This window comes from Sus scrofa, chromosome 6, assembly GCF_054392235.1.
Source record: "Sus scrofa isolate SSC_HxYL_T2T_F1_AM1 chromosome 6, Sscrofa_HxYL_maternal_Yorkshire_Landrace_v2.0, whole genome shotgun sequence".
Taxonomy (NCBI): Eukaryota; Metazoa; Chordata; class Mammalia; order Artiodactyla; family Suidae; genus Sus; species Sus scrofa.
Genome location: NC_139388.1, coordinates 134,045,994 through 134,067,486, shown reverse-complemented (window position 1 = coordinate 134,067,486; position 21,493 = coordinate 134,045,994). Strand labels below are relative to the sequence as shown.

The window sequence follows — 21,493 nt, the reverse complement described above, 5'->3', positions numbered from 1 at the left end:
CTGAGCCATTCTGGGACCTACACCTCAGCTCAAGGTAATGCTGGAACCTTAACCCACTGAGCAAGGCCAGGGATCAAATCTACATCCTCATGAATACTAGTTGTGTTTCTTACTGCAGAGCCACAACGGGAATTCCCTTAGCTCTTGTTTCTTAGCTGAAAATTATACTTGACCTTCTTAAGACCAAGTTTTAAACTTCTGTTAGATTTTTCATTTGAACCTGATAAGCCACTTTTTTCATTTTAAAATTACAGTAACTTTTAAATTTTATTCAAACATATTAAATATTTTTTTCTCTCGATTACAGGTTGTTAAGCTGAAGCAAATAGAGCATACTTTGAATGAGAAAAGAATATTACAGGCAGTGAATTTTCCTTTTCTTGTTCGACTGGAGTATTCTTTTAAGGTAAATTTTATTTATATCCAAATAAAATATCTTCAACCTCATTTTTTTAAAGTATGAAGCAATAATAGGATTCTAATCTAGATGATAACCCTGCAGATGAATAAACAAAAAAGTAACAGATTTTATGTAATTAAATCTTGTGCTTAAAAACATAGATGGCATTTGAAAAGGTTTTGGTTCTCTTTGAGGAAATTGTTAAAGGTAATGCATAATTTTTCATGAGATAGTGTTATAAAATCAAGTGTTTCAGTTTATCAAAATTCATAGTAATATCTTTTTATGCAGCTCTTACACCGATGCAAGTGAGTACACCACATACTTTCTTCTCTTGAAACTTTTATGCTGCAACCTTATCATCTTCTTATTCTAGCCTTTTCATTTATTTGAAGCAAAGTAGTCTTTGGTCCTCTGCTTAAGTGACTCATAAAGTTGCACAAGATTTATTCTTGCTCTCACAGCAGAAATTGACACAACACTATAAATCAATCATACTCTAATAAAAAAAAGAAACAATGTATAGAAGAACATATTAATTCAAATTGAATAGAAAACAACAGGAAATTTTTTTAATAAAAAAGAGGGACTTCATTATTAAAAAAAGATTTATTCTTGAGGTTGGCAGCTTTTCAGCTTTTTTAAATGATACTTGGCATCTCCACCAATTGATTAATGTGAAACATTTTAACCTTTTTTCTTTTTCCTCCTTTATTCTGTAAATCAAATGAAACCAGTGTATTTAGGGTGATGGTAAAAATCATTAATCTGACTTAATTTAGAACATAAAATGTAAATATTCTTACTTTTTCAAATTTTTAACTTTTGTTTACACTATAGCATTAAGTCATTGACACAGTGTTTAGTTGTTCAAAAGTTAAGTGTTCCCTGTAAGAGTAGGAATAGCAAAAATCCCAGGCTGATCTGTGGCAAGAGTACCAGGGGAAAAAAAAAAATAAGTGTCCTACTGAGAAAAGTTAGAGCATTTTCCATTTATTATCTATTTCCCAATGTTAGTGACCTATTAGATACATTATTAACTTTGTATTTTTCTATTGAACATGGAATTATCTTAAAATATATTCTTGAGAAATAATCTAGGTTTCATAATTTTGATTTATTTATCCTTTTTATTTGTTCATAGGATAATTCTAATTTATACATGGTTATGGAATATGTCCCTGGCGGTGAAATGTTTTCACATCTAAGAAGAATTGGAAGGTTCAGGTAACTAATGCTTTATATTTCTCAAATTTTTATATTACTGTGTATTTGTTTTAAACCAAAATTTTAAGTTTTTGCTGTGCCTAAAATTTATTTAACTTAGTAATATTTTAGCTATATGAGGAATTACCTGGAAACGTTAATAAGAGGCCACACCATACTGAGTTTTAAGAATTAAATAAAAGCACGATGATTGCAGTTTAAATATTCTACCATTGGTAGTTATTATGAGACTCCATTATTTGAAGAATTTCCAGATACTGCGAAAATTAATTGAATTTAAATCAGTATTTATTGAACAAATAATAATGTATCTTTGAGGAAGAGATTTGTGTAAGGATAAAGATAAAAAGAATATATAGAAAAGATAATCAGGGTATCATAATGATAGAATTATGAAAGTTATATACAAATTTAATTCTTCTTATTGTTGTGGCCAAGTTGAGTTTTAAACATATGTATATAATTTAAAAGAGTTCGTAATAGAGAAGCTGGAAGTCAGGGACCCCCTGGACTTACTAGCTCCTCTCTAGGCAAACCCACTGAACAGAGCATTCCTGGAGAACTTGGTGCTCCCGGCCCCTCTGGAGCAGCAAGTGAGAGAGGTTTTCCCAGCAAACATGGTGAGCCTGATCCCCCTGGCCCTGCTGGATGATGGCCAACTTGGTGCTTAAGACGATGCTGGTCCTCCTGGCCCCATTGGTACTATTGGTGCTTCTGGACCCAAAGGTGCTCATAGAAGAGCTGGTCCTCCTGATGTTACTGATTTCACCATACGCTGTTTAATCTCTAAGGTGGCTGGGAAAATAATATTAACCAGAGCAACATTGAAAAGGGACAGTTTGCCAGGTGTTTTGCTCCTTCCCTAGGCAGGTCTACGCCCTCTCTCAGCAGGAAGTAGTTACTGAAGGGCCATCCCCCATTATCCCCTTTAAGCATAAAAGGGTAAAACACCTGGAGGGGGGAATGATAGGGATGGAGTAGGCACAGGTAGTTTTAGAAATCCCAGTAAAGGACCACAAATAACGAGAGAAACTTAGGGAACATTGGGGAATCACTGTAAGTTAATAAATTGCTCAAAAAAGCCATCAGAACAAGGCAGGCTTGCTTGACTAGTGGAAGTGCAAGAACTGCAGGCAAGAGTTTGAGGACTGCCCTTCTGCTGATTTTAATACACACCTTACTGGATACCTAGGAGGAGCTAGTACTCCCAGAAAGGAAGAGGCGGGCTTTCCAACCCCCACTCCCCTTGGAGGATAAAACTGTAGCCAACTGGATCCTTGGGGCAGTGCTTCTGTGCCTGCCTGCTTGCATCTCTCACAAGCATCCTATCCTAATAAATCTACTTCTTGCCTATCAAAATAACAATAATAATAATAAAATAAAAAGACTTTGTACCTAATCATTAGGTTATTACTAATAAGGTCACACCATTATTAAAATAGTTTAAAGATTGTATTAACAGTTTATAAGCTACTATTATTCATTAATAATCACTATTAAAATGAAGCTGAAACCAAGAGCAGGTCTACCTTCATTCAATACATTATATATTGGCATAATTTAAAATATCAGTATGGGAGTTCCCGTCGTGGCATGGTGGAAACGAATGCGACTAGGAACCATGAGGTTGCAGGTTCGATCCCTGGCCTTGCTCAGTGGCTTGAGGATCTGGTGTTGCTGTGAGCTCTGGTGTAGGTCGCAGGCGCGGCTCAGATCTGGTGTTGCCATGGCTCTGGCCTAGGCCAGCAGGCTGTAGCTCCGATTAGACCCCTAGCCTGGGAACCTGCATGTGCTTCAGGTGTGGCCCTAAAAAGACAAAAAAAGTAAATAAAATAAAAAAATAAAATATCAGTATGAATTCAAACAAGTTGAAGATGACAACTCAATTCATAAAAGGATGGTAGACTCTGATTTCCATGAGATCGATTCAGTAATGGGCCAACATGAGAGTTATTTTAGTTACCTAAGACCTAAGCTGAAATTCATTTATTGACCTAATTAATATGTATCAGGCACTGTGTTAATGCAGAGCCACTTCTGTTTATCTTAAATGAATTTTTTTCACCTCCTGTTATGCTCTCTTTCACCCCTTACCCAAGCAGGTCCAGAATCCTCATATTGCCCTATGATAATTTAAAGTTTTATACCAGAGTACCATACCCAAATCTGTCCTCAAAAAATATTTTATCCATTTTCTGTAATTACTAATTTCTTTCCTTTACAATTCCCCACACCCTTAATTATTTAATATTTGACACTAAGAGAAAAGCAAGTTGATTGACATAATTCACACAGAGACACTGTCTTTTCTAACATTTTACACATACTGTGTATACACTTGAAAGATTGCTAACTTCCATCTTTCAGACTCTGGGGCAGTGAGAAGACTGAGTTATTGTTGTATATGTCTCTAATCAGAATCTTCAGAGTCATTATGAATCTCTACTTAAATAATAACTGTCTAGACTTAAAACTGCTACAGCATTAAATGTTCCTATAGACTATTTGCTTTCAACTACAACAATTTGACTATGCATCTATGTAATGTTTGTGTACTTCCAGTCAAACACCAGTATGGAGATAAATATAAAATGCTGAGTGAATCTTAATATTTGTGATGATAAGCATATGATAATAAGCGCAACTTTTTGCCACACCTGCGGCATGTGGAGCTTCCCAGGCTAGGGGTTTAATCTGCGCTGCAGCTGCTGGCCTACACCACAGCCATAGCAACACCAGATCCCAGCTGCATCTGTGACCTACACCACAGCTCATGGCAACACTGGATCCTTAACCCACTGAGTGAGGCCACGGATCAAACCTGAATCCTCATGGATACTAGTCAGATTGATTTCGTCTGCGCCACGACGGGAACTCCAAGTGCATCTTTCATTAACAGATGTATGGAGAAAATAGGAGGGGACCTCCCAGGTCAAATGTTTCCAGAATTAGGGATAAATGTTTCAGTGACCAGGGTGATTCTTCCAATCTCCCTTTATAGTGTTCTCATTCCTTGTCATAGGCATAGCTTGTTAATGTTGGGATGGGGCTGGAACTGAAAGGGTATTATAAAATATTGCCACAAAAGAAGTGTGTTTCTTCACATTATTCATTCAGCAGATATTTGCTAAGCACTTGGTATATATCAGGATGTGACCTTGGAAATACAGTGAATGACAAGCAAAAGGAACAGCATATACAGTCTTTTTTTAGAATTCCTATTTCTGCTGCTACCAGATCACACTCATGCCAACCATCTTGAGGGAAATTCTATTCATAGTTGAAGTTGTTCACTGAGGACACAAATCTGAAAGTCATTGCATTTGATCAGGGAGATTAACAGAATTCAGTGTATACAATAGAAGATGAACTAGAAACACACTAGAAAATCAGTACATCCTTTTGGAGTAATACTCAGAATATGGCATCAAAATTACACTAATCCATCAGTTAGTTGAATCTATGCATCAAGAACTGTGTGTATTTACACAAATAAACAGATTATTCCTGTGTTTTAGCAAACATGCATAGTAAAAGATTTGGAAATTCAGATACCAAGATTGAATCTGTGGTTTCTGAATGAGATTATTGGTATCCTTATTCTTCATTAATTTTTTTTTTCCTATAATGAGCATGTATCACTTTTGTAATGGGAACAGCCTGGGTAAAAATGGCATAAATCTGCAGATTAATGCAGTTAGAGATTTCTGTGAAATGAAATTCTTTAAGTATTTGAAATGTATGAGAAAGGTAGGTAGATGGAACCTATCAACAGCAGCAATGGCCTGACAGTCTAACTGGTACTTTTCAATCATTCTCAAGGTCAGATATAATTATAAAGACACCAGTAACTTCTAATATGGTCAGCAATAATTGAAAATACAGTGAAAATCTGAGAGTTACATTTTTCAACATTTGCTGTCTACTAAGCAGATCAAAGTATTATTTAAAGATGATTTATAGATTTAATAAATATTTGGAAACTAACGAGATTCTTGACATGTTTAAAAGGAAAAAAAAAAAAAAACAAACAAGTTTTGCTCCCAAAACACTATTACCTCATGTTATTTTTTTGTATAATCTACTAACTGCTATATGTTAAACCATTTTACCAAAAGTCAATGTTTTTTTTCTTTATAGTGAACCCCATGCACGGTTCTATGCAGCTCAGATAGTGCTAACATTCGAGTACCTCCATTCACTAGACCTCATCTACAGAGATCTAAAACCTGAAAATCTCTTAATTGACCACCAAGGTTATATCCAGGTATGACGTGAACACATTATGTATAATGTATTTGAGAAAATACTAGGTAATAAGTTGTCTGTATTTAACCACACCTACCAATACTGGATTTTTTTTTTTCCCCTTTGGGGTAGACAGTTCTTCCTAATAGCTTAAATCTAGCTCATAGTTCTGTCACTATTACAGAAAACTAAGAGTTCCATTGAAGATAAAATCTGTTTTTATCCCCCAGATTCTATAGCTGTGAGCTGAGCACAGGCTCCTGCCTAAAGAAGTAATAGCTAAATTTGTGAGTACTCATTTAGTGCCAGGCATTATTTTAAGTGTCTTACTTACATCATCTCTATTAATTCTGATAAGACAATGAAGTATAACTACTACTATTATCTTCATTTTAAGGTTAATGAAATTAGGGCACAGCAAGGAAACACAGGTAGAGTTAGAATTTGAACCCAGACAGTGTGTCTCAAGAATCCGTGCTTTGTAAAGCTATGGTACAGCTGCCAAAGGAACCCCAGCTACCAATATTGAACTGGTAGCAGTGTTTTTCTTTCCATTTCTGCTGTTAATAGAATGGCACTCCTTTTTACACAGTTATCAATAGATTCTCCCAATGATGCTTTTGCACTTCTGATGCTGTATTTAACGGCAGAGGACATGCTAGACTTAAGGAACACTCCTATCATTGCTTCATTTTTATTAAAACCTTTTTTTTTTTTTTTTTGGTTCATTTGTTTCTTTCTTTGAGTCAAGAAGGTTAAAGTATAGGTTGCTTTAACACTTCATTCACTAAATAGTGGCCTTCTTGGACTAGTCTCAGTTGCTCTGACTTAATTTTTTTTCATAGTATTAAGTTTAACACTGATTTTTAACTTTCAACTTAGGTACAGTAAATAATAAATGTTCACAAGTATTTGGGTTTTTTTTCTTTTATAGGTCACAGACTTTGGGTTTGCCAAAAGAGTTAAAGGCAGAACCTGGACATTATGTGGCACTCCAGAATATTTGGCTCCAGAAATAATTCTCAGCAAGGTATATTTATAATGTTGTTATGTAAGAAGTAGAAATATAAGGCATATGCTATCCAGTATTCTATGATGGTCTATGTGGGGAAAGAATCTGGAAAAGGATGGGTGTGTGTATATGTATAACTGAATCACTTTGTTGTACAGCATAAATTACCATAATATTGTAAATCAACTATACTTAAGAAAACGAAAAAAGAAAAAATAAATATAAGGCATGCATCACTGTGGATTTTTATTTTAAAAAACAGTTTACTGATCAAATTTTATGTTTATTTAATCTAAATTATGAATTTTATCTGTGCATAATTACTAAAAAGTAATTATTTAGAGTCTACCACTAATCCTAGAAGCTGTCAGTTTTAACTCTGGATCTGAGAGAATTAGTAGGACTAAATCTGACCTCTAGATCCATGTTTTGAAGCCAAAAGCATAGCCTTTTCATAATTACTTCTAATAAGAAGAGGGGAGGGAAGCCTTGCTCTGCATTATATACACCAAGAGGCAAACTAAAGATAACGTGTACTAGTTGTCACTTCTTCCTTTGTTTCAACTTTACCACTTAAATGAAAGAACTATATGTGAATTATTTTTTTAAACTTTAGTTTAAAAATAGTATTATAGCAAATGAATATAATCTTAAGACAGTTCTACTTTTCTAAACAGAGAAAATGTGATGAGAAATTTTTAATCATATCTGAAATGATGTTTTAACCTCTGTTTTCCTTTCTTCTGCCATCCTTTGGTGGAGAAAGCCAGAAAAGAAAAACTGATAATTGGGCATAGACAGGAACCAGGAAAGAGAAAGATAACCTGCCTCAATACTTAGACACTCAATAACTACCTTCTGAATAATTCAAATTTGGCTAACCTATAGAAGTGTTAGAATAAAATAAAAGAATTATTTCAGCTTTATTCTCATTATCTTTCATGATTTAAATCATCTATAACTATACTCTGGTTTCTCTCCAGATCATATAAATCTTTCACCTTTTTAAATCATCTATAACTTTGTCTTTTATAATCTAAATTTCATTGCTAATAACATATTTCTTCTTCAAGTGCATTTAACAAATAAGGTGTTTGTCATAAGCACCAAAACTTTAAAAAATGTGTTTATATGTATGAAGAAATATTCATTGTATGGAATCAGGAAAATACAGAAAAATAAAAATAATCAAGAAAGCTATAGTCTCACCACCCAGAGGTAGCCTTTTTAAAAACATCTTAATATATTTTCTTATGCATGTTATATCGAATGTACAATTTTGTATTCATCTTTTTTCACCTGAATGATAACAAGCCTGAAAATATAATTCTAATGGCTTATTTGAAAATGTACCATATTGTATTTTGCCACTCTTCTCTTGTCGTTGAATATTCAGGTTATTTTGTTTTTTTCTATTATAAATAACTATGAGAAACATCTTTGTGCATAAAGCCTTTTCTGTGTTTTAAATTATTTTTTAAGGTTAGATTCCTAGAAGTGGAATTACTAAGTCAGAGGGTATGAACATTTTTAAGGGTTTCAATACATATCGCCAAAGGGCTTTCCAAAAAGCTTGTAACATTTTACACTCCTCAGCAGTGTTTGAGAGTGCCTATATCAAACTTTCTGCAGCATTGGGTATTCTTTATTTTAAAAAGCATTACTAATTTGATAGGCAGTAAACAACATCTGATTATTTTAAGTCTCATGTCTTTTATTATTAGCTTTTTTAATGCTTTATAGCCATTTGGTATTTATGAATGTGTATGAATTATTAGTTCATGTCCTTAGCCCATTTATCTATTATAATTGTTTTTCTTATTGATTTGTTTTAATTTTTTATACCTAGGGTATTAAAAGCATCTAACATACTTATTATAAACAGTAGCACACAATCTGAAACATAAAACCAAAATTTAGTAAAAGGATCTGTTTGAACATTACATGTTTTCATTATAGCAAAAAATGTTGTAATTACATTACTAGGGAGTTGAGTTTAAAGAATTAAAGCACGGTTGATGCCCATTTCTATAAGCTAAACAAAGTGCTATTCCAATTATACTAGTCTCTTTTTAAAAACATACAGAAACAGGAAAGAAAAAAGAAATCTCCATATCACAGTATTATATTTTAGCCAGTAGTTTGAAAATTAAATAGCTTAAAAAGCTAAAATTTTGACAAAAGGTTGGAATATGGGGAGTGGTAAAGGTAATTAAAGAATATACCTGAGGGCAGATCAAAAGATCTGGCAAGAACTCAGCTCATTTCCTTCCATGATCAAACTGGGTTTTTTCCATAATCTTTTGTGCCAGTTGACATTGATTGTAGTTGATAACAAACTTTATATAAATATGTTAATACCTTATTCTTATTTATTTTCTTATAAATACTTCTAGATCTTAATGTTAGTAAGCTTAATATGAAAAAAACAAATCCAGTTAAGAATAGCCTTAGAATTATATACCCTTGATTTGCAGCATTCTCTTTGTACATATTATTTCCTTTATTTGATAAAGTCCTCACAGAACCCCCTGAATTAATCATCTTTCCTATATACTTTTTAGAGATGAGAAACAAAACAATAAAGTATACTTAAAGATTTACATGTGTTCGCTTCCACATTAAATGTTTAGCTTCCATAAGGTCCTATAAAGAGGATGGAATTCACTTCACAGGATGTTCACCCTCCTAATTACAAATATGTAGAGTATTTTGAAGTTAATTCCACTATTTATTATGAAGTACATCAACTCTTTCATTTCAGAACATTTGACCTTTCTAAGTATTTTCTAGAAAACCTGATTCATAAGATTATGGAACTAGAATGGGCTATAAGAGGTAATTTGGTCCAACTCCCTTCCTATTGTTGAACAACACTGCTATCCCAGTTAAAAGGGCATATTTTATTGTCTATAATATTCTTAATTATTTTTAGGAAAAAATTTAATAATATTTTCCTACTATCTAATCTCAGTATCTGGAAGTTCTCCCCTTTGTTTAATTCAAATCTGACCTGATACATTGTGTTTTTTATTTCATCCTGCATAACTACTCAGAACCTATTTTTAAAATTTCATGTGTTTGAAGATTATTTTGAAATAATTTATGATATTCATTCTCTTCTGAGTGAGTTAAGTAATAACTGACGTTTGTGTTGGTTTACTTTAGGGCTACAATAAGGCAGTGGATTGGTGGGCATTAGGAGTATTAATCTATGAGATGGCAGCTGGCTACCCCCCATTCTTTGCAGACCAACCCATTCAGATCTATGAAAAGATTGTTTCTGGAAAAGTAAGTAATACAATTTATTATTTCTTGATTATTCATTATTTCTATACATGAATTTTAAGCTTTGTACATTGAATCCATTTGATATCATCAGAATATTGTCCTAAATTGGGAATAATACAGAAATACCCATAGTTGCTGCCCTTTTTTCTAATACTTATGGAAGATAACAGCATAAATACCAAATCATTGAAGTCTCTTATGTAAAAAAGGGCAGTTTTACAAACATGTTAGCAAAATAATAAAGCAATTTCCATTTTTAGCATTTTTATCCTTATAAAACACAAAATCATAGCCCTAACTCTTCCATATTTCTTCAAACAAATAAAAATTGTTAGTTATTTCATGTGGAAATCTACGTAGAGAGGTTTTGGGGCTGTTTTTATATGTCCTGGCTTTTTTAGACTTATTGTTTAAATTATGTCAAACAGCATGAAATTGGAAGTAAATATAGAATAGATAAACCTTTTTAAGATGGGAATTCATAGAAATGATGTAAACAGTTGTTCATTTAATGTGATTATAATTGCAATCGATCTTTAGTAAATATGGGAATAACATTAATTTTCTTAAATTTGAGTAGATTTACTATGTCAGAGTACTTTACATTTTGTAATTACTCCACGAAGCTTCCTTCTTTTGCATTTATAATCTCTAATTTTGTTTCCAAGAATATTTTGTTTAAAATTAACCATTTAGAGTTCCATTGTGGCTCAGTGGTAACAACCCAACTAGTATCCTTAAGGACACAGGTTCAATCCCTGGCTAGGTTAAGAATCCAGCGTTGCTGTGAGCTGTGGTATAGGTCACAGACATGGCTCAGATCTGGCATTTCTATGTCTGTGGCATAGGCTGGCAGCTGCAACTCTGATTCCACTCCTAGCCTGGGAACTTCCATATGCTGTGGGTACAGCCCTAAAAAGCAAAAATAAATAAATAGCAAAAAAACTAAAAAATAAAAATTTTAAAAATAAAGTTGACCATTCACTCTTGCCTTAACTCATGCCTCAGATGCATTTTTAAAATGCTACAATTTTAATAGAGATGAGCCTGATTCTGCTTACCACATAGGAGAGAAACAGTAGACTTTCAAAAATGTGTGGAAGGCCTTCTATACATTTATGACAAAGTTCATGGGAAGGGATATTTTCCTTATTTTTTCTTTGTCCCATTCCTGCATGTTGTACCCTCTATTAGTTTGTCTTTTTTTGGGGGGAGGGATCACATAACATCAATATTGACATGACCTTACCCTAAAATGTGATGTAGTTGACATTTATGTATTTTGTAGCCTTCTAAGACATAAGCCTACTCAACCTAAAGAAAGGAGATAGGGGAAAAAAATCTATCTATTTGTATCTCAACCAGATTTATGCTCTGCATTTAGTATGAAAGCTCAGCCTTAGCATTTGAACTTGAAATTTATAGTTTCAGCTCTTCGCAAGGTAGCCTGAATATCCGTAATGTAGTAAATTATCTTTTTTACCAAGACCTAAATTTAAATTATGGATGCTGCATGGCTGGGCTATAGGAGCAAGATACCAATAGAATAAGTCTGTCCAGCTACCTAGAATCTACATCTCAGCATGTTATTTTTCCATATCTCATAGTGCTTATGCAGTCTACAGGGATCACTATTTTCAGTTATATTTTACTGCATTTTATGGTATTTACAACTAGGGGACTAAACTAAAGAACATATACTTCAACCATGTCAAAGGCAAAAAATAAATACCTCTTCCAGACACCTAAGCTAGGTTTTTAAAGATTTTCACTAAGATAATACAGAAAGACAGAATGAAGTATTTAGCAGTATTTAGGTAATTAAGTATTACTGCCCTTGCAGTTTTCTTATCTTTGTAATTGTTTTCACCCAGCAGAATATTAAGGTCACAGTTAAAGAACTTTTGAGATGAACAAAACAAAAAATCAAGAAAAATTAATAGAGAAGGAAGTGATTTATTTTTTAGGAATTCGAGAAGTGATTACGTAAAATCCTGAAAAAATAAGAACCAGAGGTCATATGAAGAATGATGAGAAAACTGAAATACTTTTAAATCACTTAATGGGAGAAGCACATTTTACTAATACAAAGACTAAAAATATATAAATTATAGTAATAGTTCTGAATAATTTAATTACAGGCAATTACAAAGTTCCTGAATCATTACTCTATTACTTTAATTTATACTTAACTTCATAGGAGGAATCAAATTTTCTGACAAGGATGCTATCATAATTAAATTTTATTTACTTTGAAAAATTGCTGTAGTTAAAATTAATATATCATCATTTGTATGAACCGGCCTCTGTTTGCCAGTCGTTTTATATTGTATAAAAATTTTTTTAGCTGTTTATGAATAAGTTTTCATTTCATATCAAACTTTAACATTTAGGATCCATTTAGGATGCTTAAAATTTAAACCTACATCTATTCTAATATTATAACTGTTTAAATCCTAGCCACCTTAGAAGAGTAGCAACAAAATTTTATCATATCACAGTATCTGATATTTTTTAATTTATTTAGAAATCATTTTTAACTAAACAATTGTTTTTCACTAAAGATATTTTTAGCTATAGATGAAAAATTCTCTCTCTCTGTATTAGAAGTAAAGTTATTTTCATTCCTTGTTCTCTTTATTGCTTTACAGTAGAACTCTTGAAAGCAAAATATTATCATTGTGACCTCTAGGATCCGTATTATGTGAATACAAAATCATATTCGCAGTTCCCATTGTGGCTCAGTGGAAACGAATCTAACTAGGAACCATGAGATTGCAGGTTCAATCCCTGTCCTCACTTCAGTGGGTTAAGGATCCGGTGTTGCCATGAGCGGTGGTATAGGTCGCAGACACGGTTTAGATCTGACATTGCTGTGGCTATACGGTGGCATAGGCTGGCAGCTATACCTCGGATTCGACCCCTAGCCTGGGAACCTCCATGTGCCGTGGGTGCGGTCCTAAAAATCATAAAATCATATTCATCATTTCCCAATAAAGCCATCTGTTTCAGCACTCAAGTCTAAACTAGAAGGTTATCTCCGTCCATATTACGAAGTTTCATTGTCTCTCTGGTTAAGAGCTAAAAGTCAAATTGAAGACTATTTTGATTTTAAATTTTTTAATTATTCAAGTCATTGAAAATCTAGTTTTGGGCTAATGGAGCCTATATTTAAAATTTTAATGGTTTTAATGATACCAAATAAGATTTAAAAATATACTTTTCATTGAGAATTGTTTTTCTGATTTTTTTAAAAAGCATGCTATTTTATGAAACACTATTTTATGTTGATTATATTTTCTGAAACCATGTTTTAAAGATTAACTTATCAAAGTTAAAATTAAATGTATTATGAAGTGATTAATTCACTTAAACATGTATATTTGAACATTAGATGGTTACATTCTTTCTCGATTTACAATATTTTAACTCTAGTATTTTTTAAATGCACAGAAAGATGATCAATCAGCTTGTTAGAGTCTCTCCTACACATATTTGCCTTTAAAAAACAGAGGAGGTGGTGTTTAAATGTCAAATTATTCATGCAGTATTAAGGTTCAGGTTTAGAAATGCATAGTTGACAGAAAAGTCTTGTAATTCCTGCATTAACTATGCCTCATCCTAGCAATGCATTTGCCTAGTTTCTGTATATAGTCTTTAAATTTCATACTTTAGGACTATATACTCTATGCTAAGAATCAGTTATGGTTTTCAGCAACTCTATCTGGCTGCATTACTCTTGGAGATACAAAGTTAACCTTGTGTTCAAAAATGATATTTGCAGATAAGGTGACAGGCAAGTAACAGCTGTGTTGAAACCTTAGAATTTTTGATTTGTATAATTTAAAAAATTCTTGGCTGCATTATATATGAAGTAAATATCATTCCTATTTCTAAGGAGCACCAAAAATGTACAAGGAGACACTATATAAAACAAGTTGTAAATGTATGTGTATAGACTGATCAAAGAGTTGGTTAATTTCTTCCTGAAGGGCAGTCCACATTCACATGAAGGGTAGTTGATTAGCAGCTATTACATTCTATGTCCAGAGTCCCCAGAACCATTCCCAGATTAGGTGATTCACTGGGAAGACTCAAAAAATTCAACATATAATGATACTCAAGAAACAAATGCCTTACGTTGTGACAGGTACCTTCATTGTAATGTACTTACAAGAAAAGAATAGAGCAAAATCAGCAAGGGAAAGGAACATGGGGGCAATGTCCAGAGGAAACTGGGACAAGCTCTCAAGAGTACCTCAAATCAAAACTACAATACAGTATCACATCATACCAGTCATTAATGGCCATCATTAAAAAGTTTAAAAATAATAAATGCTGGAGAGGGTGTGGAGAAAAAGGAACCCTACCATGCTGTTGGTGGGAATATAAATTGACACAGACACTGTGGAGAGCAGTATGGAGATACCTTAAAAAACTAAAAACAGAGTTACCATATGACCCTGCAATCCCACTCCTGTACATATATCTGGAGAAAACTGTAACTTGAAAAGATACATGCACCGCAGTGTTCATGGCAGCACTGTTTAAAGCAGCAAAGACATGAATGCAGTCTAAATGTCCATCAGTAGGTGAATGGATAAAGAAGATGCAGTATGTGTGTACACACATGTGCGTGTGCAGAGTGGAATATTACTTAGCCATAAAAAGGAATGAAATAATGCCATTTGCAGCAACATCGGTGGACCTAGAGATTATTATATGAAGTCAGAGAAAGACAGATAACATATAGTATCAATTATATGTGGAATCTTAAAAAAATGATACAAATGAACTTACTTGCAAAACAGAAATTGACTCACAGACAGAGAACGAATTTATGGTTACCAAAGGGGATAGCAGGGGAAAGGAGAGATAAATTAGGAGTTTGAGATTAACGTATACAGACTATTACATATAAAATAAATAACAAGAACCTACTGTATACCACAGAGAACTATAGTTAATATCTTGTAATAACTTATAATGGAAACAAATCTGAAAAAGATAGATATATACAAGTACATGTGACTAAATCACTCTGCATTATACACCTGAAACTACACAACATTGTAAATTAACTCTAGTTCAATTTTTAAAATGGTTTAATAAAAAAAAAAAAAGAAAGCAAGTTACTTAAAAAAGAAAACGTACTCTCCCAAAGGAATCACAAGGGACACACTTTATTCCTCCAGCAAAAAAAAATTTAACATGGATGAAATGTTGTCTACCAGGGAAACATGGTAAAGACTCAGTGCCCAAGGATTTTATTCAGATCGCATATGCACTCTCTACCTAGCACATGCCAAAATCCAAGACTCCCAGAACAAAAGCAGATGTTCAGCATAAAACCATGTTGTTTATATCAACAGGGTAGCTTCAGTGAGCAACTCATGTCATTTAGAGAAGTTTCTTTTCAATGTCTAGAATTGTTATCATTCAAGTTTCCAGATACCTGCCAAGAGCCAAATGTGCAGGCAGGCCTTCCTTAAGGGTAGTAGTCACAGGCCTGCTATATTATCTCTCTTCTGTATACTCCTAAATAACACACACATATGCAGATAACACCAGTACACTTTTTATTAATTATTGTTAATAAAAAGATACCATTTATTAATTATTATTAATAAAAAGATACCATTATAAAAGATACCATTATTAATACTTTTTGAGAAATTGAAATGCCATTTTCTATTTGGCTATGGCTGTGGTTAAAGAGAATTAGAGTATTCAATTGTTATTTTCATAAAATAGAAAAGCAGTTACACCATTTGAGTAATATTCAGGGCCACTTTTTAATGCCTTGCTATGGACATTTAAAATTCTTCTTAATACCTGCATTGTAACAGTCCTTACTCTAGGGGTCCTGTGGGCAAATAGTTGCAACTTGTTTTGCAAGGCATGGAATAAGGATGGGGTGGATAATGCCTTCTGCAGACCTCTTGATTCATTATCATCTACTCACTGTTTCTGCATAGGTAAGAGAACAGATCACAGAGCCCACAATCACAGTACTAATATTTATGCTTTTAATGATGCAGATGTTTCTTTCAATATGTAGGATCCATGTTGATTAGTTTCCCCAGGTCCTAAGAGATGGTGTGGAGCTTAGTACCATATCTATTAGAAAGCCAAATGTAGAGTTTCCATCGTGGCGCGGTGGAAACGAATCCGACTAGTATCCCTGAGGATGCGGGTTCAATTCCTGGCCTCGCTCAGTGGGTCAGCGATCTGGCGTTGCCGTGAGCTGTGGTGTAGGTCATAGACGCGGCTCAGATCTGGCGTTGCTGTGGATGTGGCATAGGCCAGCAGCTATGGCTCCAATTTGACCCCTAGCCTAGGAACTTCTATATGCCATGGGTGTGACCCTAAAAAGCAAAAAAAAAAAAAAAAAAGCCAAATGTATGAAAAGTTGTTTGTTAGGTCTTCTTTTTTTTTTCTTTTTTTGGCTTTTTTGGGCCACACCCTCGGCATGTGGGAGTTCCCAGGCTAGGGGTCAAATTGGAGCTGTAGTCGCTGGCCTACACCACAGCCACAGCAAAGCAAGATCCGAGCCATGTCTGGACCTACACCACAGCTCACAGCAATGCTGGATCCTTAACCCACTGAGCAAGGCCAGGGATTGAGCCTGCATCCTCATGGATGCTAGTCAGATTCATTTGTGCTAAGCCACAACAGGACCTCCTAGTTCATGAATTTAAATCACCTGGTATGGATAGTATAACAACATGCACTAGTATGCTTTTGGGATATAAGTTCTTAAGTTTTTAGAAAGTGGCGGTTACTCCTAAAACCAGAATGTACAAGATATTATAACTGGTGCTGAAGACAGAACAAATATTCTATTGAGTTTGCTCAGTTCAGAGTGAATTTCAGAGTTGTTTTAACATATTACATAATGTAATTTGATAAAATTATTTAAGGTATCAACCATATTTATATTCTGTCCTTATAAAACAGGGTTATAGTTGTCCAATTTTCTCCTTACTCTATCAAATTTAAGTACCTTAAGGAAAAAAAAATGTGTGTTTTACAAATTTAACAGGTGCAGCATGAGACAAGAGAAGAAGAAATTCTTATGCTCTCCAGTGACTTTTCCAACACACAGTATCCTTGGGTAGTCTGGAAACATAATGATAGATAATGCTGACATCCTAATTCCTACTTTGATTCAAAAATTCAACTTCAGATCATTAAAATGCTATTCTAATGAAAAGATTGAAAAAATGAAATGTATTGAATTAGTACCTACAAGATACTAGCAAATATGCAAGGCAATTTCATAAAAGCTACCTAATTTCTTTTCATACCTGCCCAGTGAAGTGTATTCTTATCATTTTACAGATGAGGCAAGTGAAACTCAGAAAAGTGAAAGAGTTTGCCCTAAAGCATAGAGCATCTATGTAAGTGGAGTTGGGATTGGAACCAGGTACTTTTTTTACTAAAGAAATAGCTTAGTAGAATTTTCGAGATGACAAGAATGTTCATTTTTAGTTTAACTTCCTTATCCTTATGCCCAAAGACAAAAGTGAGTTTGTGGCAAAATAAGAAATAGAATCTAGTTCTGTGGTTCATTCATTTCTCCTCCACTTGGCTTCAGTGATTATCTTATTTTTATTCTTGAATTACCAATCTTTCCTTTTAAATCTCTTTGGCTTGGTCCTATTTCCTTTCTTTCCTCCATTGGTGGTCTTATTCAGTCTTGGGAATTTTAATGCTAGCTGACAATTCTCAAATTAGTTTTTTCTATCCATACATGACTCATGAATTGCAGGCCTTTGTATCCAACTTCCTCCCTGATGTCTCCACTCAGATGTCTAATAAATATCTCAGATTCAGCGTAAAACTGACAGCTTTTTGTTTTCCTTAGCACATCTGTTCCTCCTACTATCTTTCTCATTTCAATTGATGGCAACGTCATCTTTTTGGTTACTCAAGCCAAAACACCCTGGAGGCCTCACTCCATAGTTGATGCACAAGTTTTTGGCTCTATCTTTAGAACATATGTGGAATTTAGCCACTTCTTACCACCTCACTGATACTCTCTTCTGAGTCACTAGAGTAGAGCTTTAAAAAACATTATCAGATCCTGTTATTCCTCTCAGAACCTTACAGTGATTCCCCATTTTCTAAAGAGTGAAAAATTAAAGTCTTTACAATGCAAAATTTTGTGAGGAATGGGATGACAGCATTTTAAAAGGGTCACTTTTGTTGCTAAGTTATTGTTTATTCTTTCTTGATAGGATATAAACACCGGAGTCAGGAATCTTCATCTCATTTTGGCTTACTATTATATCCTAAGCATATCGGTGTCTGGAACACAGATGGTATTTAACCGGTGTTTGTTAAATTTAAATTCATGCATTCATTAAGTATTTATTAAGCTCATGGTATATGACAGACCAGCACTGGATATAGCAAATCATTTGTAGTCTCTGCCTTCATGAAGAGATAAAGCAAATCAGATGTGGCCTCTGCTTTCATGAAATAGATGCCCACTCTCAGAGCTACTGATTCAGTTGGTCTTCTGTGTATTCCAAACATCTGTATTTTTTAAATTATTACAGATGATTTTAATACACATGTGTTGAAAGCTAGTTGTGTGTGTCTGTAACTCAATGTAGAAATAGATTTATTCTCAAGAATACATCATTAGGAAACTCAGAGTAACTAGGTCTCTAAAGGTGAAAAAGAATCCTAAACAGGAAATATTAGGGGGGAAAAGAACCAATAAACACTCTAGGGAGTATGTATTGCCCAAACACCCCTTTCATGGTAAATAATGCCTGTTTCCAATAACCTTATCACTCAGATCTACTGATTTAATGGAGTTAGATGGTTTCTTTTCCTCTTTTCCACATCTAGCTTTTTACATCTTCTTTCACTTTTTTTTTTTTTCACCCTATTATGGACTGCATAAAAATGTAGGAGTTTGGATAATTGAGTTGTTTTCTCAACTATGAAGCCGACTGAGGTGGTTGTCTCACTGGAGCTTAGGTTCCATACACACACACACACACACACACACATACATACATATATATATATATATGTATATTTAAAACATATGTATATATTTTTTAAAAAGGTTCTTATATTTAAAATGAAGGTTTAGACTAAGTTAAGCTCCCTCTAGAGCTTAGTGTTTTAGCTGCAGTATGCTAGAATTCTGATTTTACTTTTTACATCTACAGAAGCAATAATTGATAATAGTGATAGGAACAATACAGTATCAAAACTTGATACAGTTTTGAAGGAAAAGTTAATTTTTCACATTATGTAAGTCTTTGGTATTTTCAGGTTAGCATACTATAAAGATCTTGCACTTAAAATGTAATTTTGTTTAAGTTATTTTCTGTTTTTTGCTAATCTCAGTTAATAAATCAACACAGCTCTTTGGAAAGTTCAGTCAGTAAAGAAACTGCAGTTCTGATTATATTTCAGAACAGTCGTGAAAAAAATACTTTCTTTTTTTGTGGTGGAAAAATTAGTTTATTTATTAGGAAATATAAATCACTATTCATTACATTTTATATGTAACCTTCTTTGTCCTGAGAAAATAAAAGCCAAATGGTTTTGTAGCTTTAACTATTGCTTTTGATGGCTGCTCCTAGTTAGAGCACAGCAACTGTTTCTAAGTGCTTGCTTACATGTGATTTTTGGTTTTTCTTTTTTGGTTGGTTGTTTGTTTGCTTGCTTTTATTTTCCCACTGTACAGCAAGGGGATCAAGTTATCCTTACATGTATACATTACAATTACTTTTTTTCCCCACCCTTTGTTCTGTTGCAACATGAGCATCTAGACATAATTCTCAATGCTACTCAGCAGGAAAAAAAATACTTTCACAGTGATTCTCATTATTTCTTCTCCCATATACTTTAAGGATATGACAGATTTCCATCATTAACATGGCTTACTATGAGGTTGTGGGTGACCTATGATGGTCTCAGGGGAAGATGTGGAGGTGAGGAGAACATGTCTAGAATTTGAAAACATTCCCAGATGATTCTGATAGCTACCATTATAATCATCTACCACCACTCACCATTTGAGAATCATAGTTCTGAGGATTAAACAGATAAACACACTCATTAAGTAATTCAAGTCCATCACTTTCTCTGCATTCCAAAATAAAGAACTACTTTATGCACATATAATCTTTATCCATGCACTGCCATGGATAATTTATATGTACCACCCTACTACCAATCTGAACATCGTGAAGGGGAGAATAACTGACACATTATATTGAGCAGTTAATGCAGACTCTATTCTAAATGAAGATAAGTCTGCTTCAAATAAGTTATTTCTTTGAATTCTAAACAATGAACATAACCATTGTATAAAAAATCATGGTATTTTTAAAGTAGATAGTGTGCCTTAGAATACCCTATGTTCTCTAGTGTTTATTCAAAGTAGGGTAAATGAGGAGATGTGTAGCAAATATTTTTAAGGTGAAAATTTCAGTCTTTTTAAAGGTTCCTGAAGTTAAGAGTATACACCCTAGAGTCAGAATATCTGGTTTGGAATGATAGCTCTACCACTTATTAGCTCTGTAATCTTGGGCAGATTACTTAATCTCTGTAGGTCTCAATTCCATAGCCTATAAAATGGGGATAATGATCATACTTAGGTTGGTGTTGTTTTGGATTTTATGAACCAGTGCATGTAAACTGTTTAGCACAGTGCCTAATTTCTCATAAGCCATTGTGTCAAAAGCAAAAACTAGAGAGGGTGGTAGTTCACTTTTTTTTTTTCCTAAGAACATAAAACCTCATAATCTATAATAATACAGGCTTGGCAAAATGAGGTTTTTAGTTACTAATTTATATGAGTTAACCCCCAAACTTGGTCATTCATTAGCTTAAACTTTCAAATGGTCTTTGGTTGCTTAACACAAGTGTTTGTTTTACTCTGGCATGATGGTAATTTTCATTTATTACTTACACTAAAATTGTTTTTTGGCGTGTCCCTAGCAGAAAAAATAAAACTTCTGCATCAAGTAGTACACAGAGTTGCAAATAGTGCTTCTCAAGCTTTCATGTTGAGATGAATCACTTGCAGATAGAAGCTCAGATTTTCAGGCCCAATGCCATTATTATCTGAATTCAGCCCCAGGAATCTGCATCTTTATCCTCTGCTTCCCTGTTGATTTCAATGAAAGCAGTCCTTAGGCTGACCCTTTGAGAAATATTTATTTACAGAATAGCATGAGAGTGGCAGTCAGAAGACTATGGTTATGAACCTGGCATTACTATAGATTTCCAGCTTTGCATGCTAATGGTTTTTTGTTTTTTGTTGGTTTTGGGGGGGG

At 33.8% G+C, this 21,493-nt stretch overlaps 1 protein-coding gene across 8 annotated transcripts in view; it reads left to right on the top strand.

Annotated features, from left to right (window-relative positions):
• PRKACB (protein kinase cAMP-activated catalytic subunit beta) overlaps positions 1-21,493 on the top strand; it is a 118,589-nt gene that overhangs the window by 85,652 nt on the left and 11,444 nt on the right. For all 8 annotated transcript variants that reach the window (NM_001444740.1, NM_001444737.1, NM_001444741.1 and 5 more), the window contains 5 exon segments: positions 308-406; positions 1,545-1,627; positions 5,768-5,894; positions 6,810-6,905; positions 10,056-10,178. In NM_001444740.1, the coding sequence (NP_001431669.1) occupies positions 308-406; positions 1,545-1,627; positions 5,768-5,894; positions 6,810-6,905; positions 10,056-10,178 (528 nt within the window).